We start from the raw sequence: 9939 nt of genomic DNA, 5'->3' as shown, positions 1-9939 counted from the left end.
GTAGTGCAGATATACATAGGAATCATGTTTAACATTTGAAAATCTTATTCAAATGTGTTTATCACATTTTACAACAATGAAACCCAAATGCTTTTGTCAGCCAAACTCTGTTCTCCTGTCTCCTCCTGAGATTTATATCTTTTGAGATTAATTTAAAGTTAATATTTTAATAATTTGAACACTTTCATGTTGACAGTTCTCTGATATGGGTTAACATGACAAGCAAGTTAACATGTTATCTCTTTTAGTAGGTGTTTTATTTTGACTGTTTATATAAAAATGCTACTCAAAACATTATGTTGTAGAGTATATAAATATTAGTTACATTCATTAAATGTTACTATGACAAGTACAGAAGTAATTGCTTTACGAATATAACTCAAATTGAAAAGACAAGGGAAATTGTGTGAAAGTATGTGTATGAAGCAATGCAAAATTAAGTCAGTGTCTGGTGTGTGAGATAACAGGGCCTTGGCACTCAATGAAAACAGCCTCCATGTGTTCAGTTCACACAATGATCAGCTACTTGTGACTTAAGCTCCACATCCAGTCTGAAACAAGACAATGACTTTACATGATGATGAATATATGTGGAAACATCACAAAAGCAAATCAAGGCCATATCCAAATTTAAAAATAATATTCTTGGAGTAGCTGCTGACTTACAGGTGTCTTGATGTCCAAGAAGACCGTGCCATCAGAATAACGCTTTAAGGTTTACGCACTGTATTATATAATCAATTACAAATTGCAACACTGCTGCCCTGTACGAGTCCTCAGCTCATTTTCAAAATAAGAGTCCCTATCTCACTCAACAATAGACAATGCAATCCCAATACATTTGACATAAAATATATGTAAGATACAACACAGTATATGGAAAATAAACCTTTTCTTCCAAAATCACAATACCCAAAATGTGCACATACTTTAGGGTCTCACACAATGACTACTGAGTCACAACTAATCTATTCAAATAAATAAATATATTAAAGCCCCACAAATTAAATGTATAAAAACTGTCAAAAACAAAAACTATATTAGCCTAGGTTAGCATGAGTTATTCACTTATGGTTTGTTTTGCTGTATTCTTGTAATCAATCAAAAGATTTATCATATTACACAAACTATGTATTGTTTTGACACTGTTGCAGTTAATGCTTTAATGCTGAACACTGATACTTCATTACCTTTTCGAAATAATCCATTAAACACGTGGCTATTTGAGGAGCATGCAATATTTTCAGTTCAAGGACACGCCCACAACAGGGCAACTAATGACTATTCACGTAAACACCACCCACTGGAACAGTTTTCCCGAATATTACACAACACCTGTTCTGCGGTGTGAGGATCTAGTGAAAGATAAATAGTGACGTCACGTAAGAGGAAGTTGTTTGTTGCCTTATTTAACAGGAGAGGAGACGCACACCTGCTGCGTCTGCATACACGAGCTATATAGGTTCGTTTACAAAGGCGTGGTCATAGAGTTAACTTTATTCGAGTCGACCATCAGTCATAACCGAAAAGAGTTAGAACAGGTACACGGGAAGTGAAGAATGGCTCAGGTGTGTTTCACTGCCTCTATCGTAGGGTTTCTCTTTTGTCTGTCGGTTCTAAACGCGTGTAAGTGGGACCCGGGCACGGAGCTCGAGCAGGGTCTGGATATCAGCTCGCTTGATAACGGCGCGGCTTACCTGGCTCACCTGCCGGAGATCACGGACGCAGAGCAGTGTCAGAGTGCTTGCTGTGAGAGAGACGACTGCCAGCTCGCTTTGATCGGGACTCCGGCTGACGACGGCAGGCCAGAGTGCTTTCTGGTCAGCTGTGTGAAAGATGGCAAAGACGTGTGTGTTTTGACCGAGAGCACACAGTTTAAGGTGTATCGCAGGATCCTGGATAGCCCTGATCAAGAACCCCAAAACGAAGCCGAGGCTCGCTCTGTTAACAGCACAGGTAGGCCTACTGTAATTATTCTTAAAACAAATGCCAGAATGTACTGAAAACTGGAAAGTTCCCATATGTAAAATGTAAATGTTGTCTGTGGAACAACCTATGTAATAAAAATTGGGTGAAAAAATAAATAAAAAACAAAGTAGGCTGAATACTAGTGAGTGTACCAAACTTATTTTCAGAACATATTTACCAAATGTTTAAGATATTGTTACACTTGACCTCAACAAACTGTACCTTGTCATAAAAAGGGCAAAATATGTAATAAAAAAAAAAAGTATTGACCCATACACAGTCGGTTTTATAGCTTTCTTAGCTACTATAAATTTGTGTTTGTTGCATCACATGGACTTCAACTTTTTTTTTTCAAATATGAAAAATATTTTAAAACGAAATAGCCTTTTTAAAAGGCATAATAATAAAGAATTATGCTAAACTACAAATGCCGATGTAAATTTGACATTTAAGTTTTTCATGAAGGCTTATTCCCTCAACTAACAGTGTACATTAAAATTATTTGTAACAACATTCCTGATTCACCAAAAAAAAAATATATATAAAAATAAGTAAATACAAATAAGTATTATTGTTGTATTATTAGTTCATGTTGTAACTTGCTTGTCCATATGTTATATGTATTTAAACAACAATAAAAGGGAAGTTCAGCATTTCATGGAATATACATGAGGTTGATAAGTAATATTATTATAATGTTTGTTCTGAGAAACTGTTAATAATTATCTATGATCTTAAATAGTTTGAAATAAACGTAATGCCAAAAACAGAAAAAAGAGAAAATGCTGTATAGAGACCCTCCCCCTTTTCCAGGTAGAGGTGCAGCTTTGTTGTCCACTGACCTGAGCAACCTGTACTTCAGGTTTTACAAGCCAGTACTTTAAACAAAAGACTTAAACTGCAGAAGGGAAGGTAAAGTCACATGTTCCCATACCTGAATGACATTTTAATTTGTGTACCACAGTAATATGTTACAACGAGAGATCTGAGGTCTGCAGTAGTATCATGACCAAATGCACTGCCAGTTCAAATCAGAGAAAAGTATTTAGGACATTCAACACATGTACACTATATTAAGACTACTCCTTTTCTTCTGTCTTATCAGATCACTGCCATCTTCCAAGTGTGGTGGGAAATTGCCGCGCTGCCTTTCCACGATTTTATTATGATGTCACCAATCAGACCTGTAAGCAGTTCATCTTTGGTGGCTGTGGAGGCAACAATAACAACTTTATCTCCCGGGAGGAATGTGAGGCTTCCTGTAGTGGGGTGACAGGTAAATACCACACAATATTTAGTGAATGTTAACATTTCAGTTTTATGCAAACCTTTATTGTGTAATAGGTTCATTGACCCTAATGTTACTAGATTTATAATTGTGAGGGAAATACTTTGAGATATTGACCTGCTGATCTGCTTTTATAGCAATAGTTCAAAAGTTTGGGGTTGGTAAGGTTTATTTAATGATTGTGAGGGTTCTTACGCCCACCAAAATACCTGTTTTCTATCTGAATATATTTAAAAAAGTAATTTATTCCTTTAATACAAAGCTGAATTTTCCGCAGCCATTATTCCAGACTTCAGTGTCACATGATCCTTCAAAATTCATTCTAATATTCTGATTTGCAGTTCAAGAAACATTTCTTATTATCAATGTTGAAAACAGTTGTGCTGATTAATATTTTTGTGGAAACTGTGATGCATCATTTTCAGGATTCTTTGATGAATAGAAAGTTGACTTGAAATGGGAAACCTTTACTGTTGAACTTTTTATAAATTTAATGTGCCCTTCTATTCTTTTAATTAATTTACCTGTTATTTACTGATTTGGACTTCCTGCTTTAGAGCTAAGCTTTTGCGTTAAGCCCTTTTTTAATGTTTGGGCATTACAGCTGAGACGTCTGTACATGTGCAGTGACAAAAACAGAGCACTTGATGACAGACAAAAAGAATCTACTGTAAGGTGTGGTTTTAAGTTGAGGATTTTTATTAGATTTGTTGCAGCACACAGCTGATAATTGTATAATATGACTCAAAGGATTAACATACTTTACTCTCATGAATGGAGCATTTTGGATCACTATATTTATGCTCCACACAGTGTGTCAGCAGCCTAGTTAGGATGTAGTATGCAAGAAATGTGGCAAAATAAAATGCAAATCAATAAACACATCCTGGATTTGAGGCCAGCTGCCATTTGCATCTTATTTAATGTTTGCATTGGTTTACATTGGGCACCCAGAGGAAATGCAGATAAATTTAGTGTACTGAAAGAAAAACATTGTGTTTTATTGAGGATTTTGGGTTTAAATCTGAAATCGCATGCATACTGGTATGTGAGGCCCATTACAATCACTGTAAAAGTCACTTGGAAAGATATTTAGAGCATATCAGTCTACGATCTGACATGTCTGTGGTGATGAAAACAGAGGTTTAGAAAAAGAGACCAAAATATGAGCTTTGGAAAACCATACAACTTTTATTACAGCCTTTCTCCAGTGAAAGTGGGCACGAATCCAGTACCCACATTGTAGTTTGTGGTTGGCTGTGTGCTCGGTATGGTCAGTCTGTTGGTTCACATCCTGCTATTTTTGAATGGTGTTGAGTTGATTTCCACTTAGAGTTTGTAGTCGAGTTCAGCCAGGTAACTTGACATGCGGCCTGTTTTATTACATTACTCTTAGCAAATTCTCAAAGCTTAATTTTATGGGCTGAAATCAAAACTACTTCAGTCAAAGTCAGTTAGTTCTTCTTTTCTACAGTTTGGATAACTTCAGTGAGATTCAGTGGGCTTATGCTGAATGTCTTAACAAATTGGTTTCATCTTACTCTGGGTTGTTGAATAACCGGTTTGGTGACCTCTATACAGATGGATTACCTGTCCTTGACAAAGGCATGACAAACACATTAGCTGTCACTGTTTTTCTTTTACCTCTTTCCTCTCAAGCATTCCATTTAAACGTGATAGATTTAGACTGAGGAGGAAAGAGGAAAGATTTTTAGTTTTCTTTAAGGGGTCAATGTGCTTTGTGCCTGCTGTATCCGTATGACCCTTTGTGATCCGTGGAATTACCAGTTTTATGAAATGAGATGATGTTTAAATGGAAAAAGATGCCATCTGCTTCCAATAGAGACGCTTAGGCAAAATCCTATCATTGTCATCAGGAAATCATATGAAGGATTTTATTTACAACACTCTGGACTGTTTTGTGTTATGCAACGTTATTGTGTGTGTGTGTGGGCTGGTGTGTTTGTGTGAGGGTGTGTTACAAACTGTGCAACCGTGTCCGTGGGACTATATTTTTTTTTTATAGAACATTCTTTACTGTTCATTTTCCTTAGAAAACATGGAAAAGTTTTTTACTGGTATTTACTTACTGAATTACTGACCCCAGATTTTGAATGGTAGTGTAAGATAAGTTTATTTTTTTTAAAGACATTAATACTTTTTTTGCATTCAACTGATCAAATGTGATTTCTGAGCTTTATATTAAAAAAAAAAAAATCCACACAAACTATTAAGCAGCACAACTGTTTTTAACATTGATAACAAGAGATGTTTCTTAGGCTCCAAATTAGAATATTAAAATGATTTTAAAGGATCATGTGACACTGAAGACTGGAGTAATGACTGCTGAAAATGTAATATAATATGTTAAAATAAATTGTAATAATATTTCACAATATTACTGTTTGTACTGTATTTTTTTTAATCAAATAAATGTAGGATTGGTTTGAAAACATTTAAAAACAAACACAAGGGGTACCAACTTTTAAATGGTAGTGTGTGTCTCTTGTTCAGAACTCTATAGTTATATCCACACAGTATAATAATTTAAAGTGTCTCTCTGCTCTCTTCAGTTGCTGTGCCCGAGGACTCTCCTTCCGTCGCTCATCGCAGCAGAATGTCTGTACCTGAAAACAACATTGGTAATCAAATCTGTCTATCTGTTATCAAGATGTCCCAGTGAGACCGGTTATGACACTGCTGAAGAGTGATGCTTAACTGACTGAATATTTTGTAAATAGTAAATCGTTAGCTCTACTTGTGTCAAAGCTTCCAACAACCATGCTCAACTAATAATAGTTAATACAATTTATCCTTTTGTAATGAATTTAAAGAGTATTTTGTCTTTAGTGCTTTCAAACAATTAATCGCAATTAATCATATCCAAAATAAAAGTTTTTGTTTATATAATGTGTTTGTACTGTGTATATTTATTATGTATATATAAATACACACATACAGTGTATATACATTGAAAATATTTACATTTATACATTTACGTGTATAAATATATATGTATAAAATTTATATTATATACATATATTTAAACTATAAACATATTTTTTTCTTAAATATATACGTGTGTGTGTGTGTGTGTGTGTATATTTATATGTGCATAATTAATAAACACAGTACACACACATATATTATATAAAGAAAAACTTTTATTTTGAATGTGATTAATCGTTTGACAGCACTACTTTAGTACCATTTTACCAGGTTCTTGTGACAGATAAACACAATTCTGTATCTCTCTCCTCAGATGTTGAATCTCTTCCTGAAATGACATCAGAGGAATTCCAAGGTATTATAGCTTTTTTTTTTTTTTTTTTTTTTATAATAGATTTTAGATTTAAGCAGAGCACAGTTGTACTATTGGTTATAATGTCGTCTTCCTATCATATCAGCGAAGTGTCTGGCTCCCGCACAGACCGGACACTGCAGAGCCTTATTTAGACGCTATTACTACAATAATGGCACTTGTCAACTATTCACCTTTGGAGGTTGTGGTGGAAACCAGAACAATTATGAAAATGAACAATCATGCATGACAACCTGCACAGGTACTATTGTGTGTGACTGTTCATTTTCCGATTGCTATAAATCACTATGAAATTATAAGTCTGCGTGTTTTGCATCACAGTGAAGGTCATTCCCAGCAACAAGAAGGACCCTGTCATTCCCGATTTTCCTAAGAGCTTTGAAGGTAAAATGCTAAGAAACTGCCAGATTCTATATCGGCTGTCATGAATTGCTTCATTTCAAACATATCGCCAATAATGGAATAGTGAATGTTTATACAATATAACCAAACTTTCTTTATCCTTTAACTTAATACAGAAACCTGTGCTGCACCATCCGACTCTGGCCCATGCCGTGCAGCCTTCCAGATGTTTTACTTTGAACCCAGCACTCAGTCTTGTAAGAGCTTCATCTATGGAGGCTGCCAGGGAAACCTAAACCGCTACAGCAGTGAAGAAGAGTGCATGGCAGCTTGCTCCGGGAAAGACGGTAAGAGGACAACAGGAATTCTCCTTCCGGTTTTAGGTATGTGTCTTTGTTTTGCTGGTAGCTTATGTTGTTGTATTTCTTTTTCTATAGGCCGTTTCGATGGCCACACACGTAGCCGCTGGACTCCAGGTAAGGCATTGTTAAATGCATTATATGTATTAAAATTAATTGCTCTTTGTACTTTGCTTTAACTCCTTTTCGACATGAAAATACCCAAGGAAGCTGACATGGTGTTAAAACACCAAATAAACATCCATCCAGTTATAAAATATAATTTATATATATTAAGTACTTATAATTTTTATACCTACACTTGTTTCCAAAAGTTCAACAGTTTGGGGTCAGTTCAAATTAAAGAAACTAGCTTATTTTTATTTTGCAAGAACACATTAAATTAATTAAAAATGTGACAGTAAAGATATTTATTTAGAAATGATTTTTATTTTAAATAAATGCTGTTCTTTTGAACTTTTTATTCATCAAAAATCCAGAAAATAAATGCATCATGTTTTGCACAAAAATATTCAACAGCTGAACTGTTTGTTTCAAATGTTTCTTGAGCAGCTGATTTCTGAAAGATCGTGCGACAGTATTACTGTTTTTATTCTATTTTTGATCCAATAAATGCAGCCTTGAGAATTTATTGGAATTTTTTTTTTTTTGTGAGAGACAAAATTTACCATGTCTTGTGTCTTTCACTCGCAGCCTTCTTCCTCGTGGCCACCCTGGCCATCATGTCTGCCCTACTTCTGGTAGGTTTGATCCTGATCGCAGTGCGCAGAAACTCTCACAGGAGTCTCTTCATATTGGATGATAAGGAGGAGTTACTGCCTACAGAGGAGCAGGTGTCCTATGAGAAGCTGCCCAAAGAAGACTCAAGCTAAAGCCAGAGGCCTTTTAGTGTCTGGTATGAAGATCCATCTCATGACACTCCAACGTTCAGCTGAATTAAAACTACTAAGTTCCATTAAAGTTCCAAGTTAAGAAAAAAAATGTATGTTCATTATTGTTTAAATAAGATATTCTATACAATCTTTTAACTGTAAAAGTGGGATATGTTGCACTAAGATTTGGTGAGTTAGGTGAAATACTTCTATTACCTTCTTTGTCATCTGTCACTTTATATGGTTATAATCCAGCATAGTAGAAGTAAAATAATTGATTGATTGAGTTGATTTTTAAAGGCTTATAACACTCATGGCACATTTTTAGTGAGACTGATTCTATTTAAGTCATTAAATCATTGCTACAGTCCATAGCCTTGTTCTTTGAATATAAGCATATAAAAAAATCAGTAGATATGAGAAAATAAAATACACCATAACAGAAAATGATATATATTTATATTATCCTGTAGTAGCAACTGCAGACTTTTGATGACTCTTTTCTCACTAATGAATGGCCTGAAACTGTGACCTATATCTGTTTAATTCATATCAACCTATACCTTTTTTTTTTTAAACAGCATTGTTATTTTGAAATCTTCAATAATAAAGGTAATCTATTCAGTCCGGTTTCTTTTTCCAAGTACTGATTTGTTGATATGCAAGCATGTCAAGAAGCAATAGGGCAGACCGGTGCTAGTCACACGAGGAAGTCAGTATATTTTTTTTAAATCCAACATTGCCTGTTGGTTTCAAACACCATCTCTGTCAGAAATTAGGATAATTTTGGGTTTCACCACTCAAGCTAAAATTCCACTGTCATTATAACTCTTGGGTAAATAAGTGAATGCAATTAAACCATTAGAGCAAGAGTTAACTATATAATGAGGGTAGATTATACCCGGAAGGTCATGACCGAGGGATTTTTCATGAATGTTAGGGGCAGGTTGTCCTGTGTGTTATATGCTGTAAAGTTTTACATGGTTTTATGCACGTTACCTTTTCCATTTCACCTGTTTCCTGAATTGTTTTGTTTTTCCTTGTTTTTTTTTATTTTTTATTTTACGGTTTAAATAATGCTTAAAATATTAAATGAAGAATTTCTGAAGCATCATGGAATGATGGCTATTGAAAATTTGGCTTTGCTATCACAATAAATAACATTTTAAAATGGAAAATAGAAAAAGATAGATAGTCTATTTCTGATTAGGTACATAAACATTTGTTAGAGCAAAAAAGTTTTCTCCAGTTGTCATTCAAATTCACATCTTAATAGCCACTAGGGGGCGATGGTGGATTTGATGTTGGCAAAAGTTTTTTGGAATACAAGGAAATGCAAAGTCAGTTCTGTATTATTTTGGTCTTGTTTTAATTAATGTCACATGTACCACACTCCAATCATGAAAGTGTGTTTTAGATTCTCAAGTCAGTCTTTTACTCTGAATGAAAACTGTTAATAAAGAATCACAGAAATTAGCATTTGTGAGAAAAGGAATAAACTCCCTTAGAATCTAGTAAAACAAAATCCATCTTTAACTAAGATTGTGTTTAAATGACCGTTCTATCATATTTCTAAACCGTTTTTGCTGCATGGGGTATGGGCACAGTGAACACCATTTATAATCTGTTAAGAGCAAGTCTCACACACCGAACAGCATTTGGAATGTAGGTTCTGTCTTTGTCTCAGTAAGCACGGAGCTCTGAAATTAGGTCATAAAGACTGAGCGATTAGCTCATTTCCCAGTCATGTAAAATCACCCCCTCCACTCACACAGAACAGGCAAAAAA

The 9939-nt window shown here is 34.8% G+C and overlaps 1 protein-coding gene across 2 annotated transcripts; it reads left to right on the top strand.

The window, feature by feature from the left end:
• Positions 1-1267: 1267 nt before the first annotated feature.
• On the top strand, positions 1268-8775 carry spint2 (serine peptidase inhibitor, Kunitz type, 2). 2 transcript variants are annotated; one of them, XM_079387069.1, is made up of 9 exons: positions 1304-1956; positions 3074-3244; positions 5830-5898; positions 6519-6560; positions 6664-6819; positions 6900-6962; positions 7097-7267; positions 7358-7396; positions 7973-8775. In XM_079387069.1, exons 1-9 carry the CDS (start codon positions 1560-1562, stop codon positions 8149-8151), a joined length of 1287 nt encoding a protein of 428 aa, XP_079243195.1. In that variant the 5' UTR covers positions 1304-1559; the 3' UTR covers positions 8152-8775. The 2 variants fall into 2 exon arrangements, with proteins under 2 accessions (XP_079243196.1, XP_079243195.1); XM_079387070.1 differs by lacking the exon at positions 6664-6819 and having other exon boundaries at positions 1268-1956.
• Positions 8776-9939: the final 1164 nt, after the last annotated feature.

This window comes from Barbus barbus, assembly GCF_936440315.1.
Source record: "Barbus barbus genome assembly, chromosome: 31".
Lineage (NCBI taxonomy): Eukaryota > Metazoa > Chordata > Actinopteri > Cypriniformes > Cyprinidae > Barbus > Barbus barbus.
Note: the sequence above shows the minus strand (reverse complement) of the source record. Positions and strands in the feature narration are given on the sequence as shown.

Bases quoted from the DNA above. Each gene is read 5' to 3' on its own strand.
- spint2 (XM_079387069.1), top strand. From the start codon at position 1,560: ATGGCTCAGGTGTGTTTCACTGCCTCTATCGTAGGGTTTCTCTTTTGT. The intron at 5,899-6,518 runs GTAATCAAATCT...CTCTCTCCTCAG, and splicing joins TGTACCTGAAAACAACATTG to ATGTTGAATCTCTTCCTGAA. The intron at 6,561-6,663 runs GTATTATAGCTT...CTATCATATCAG, and splicing joins GACATCAGAGGAATTCCAAG to CGAAGTGTCTGGCTCCCGCA.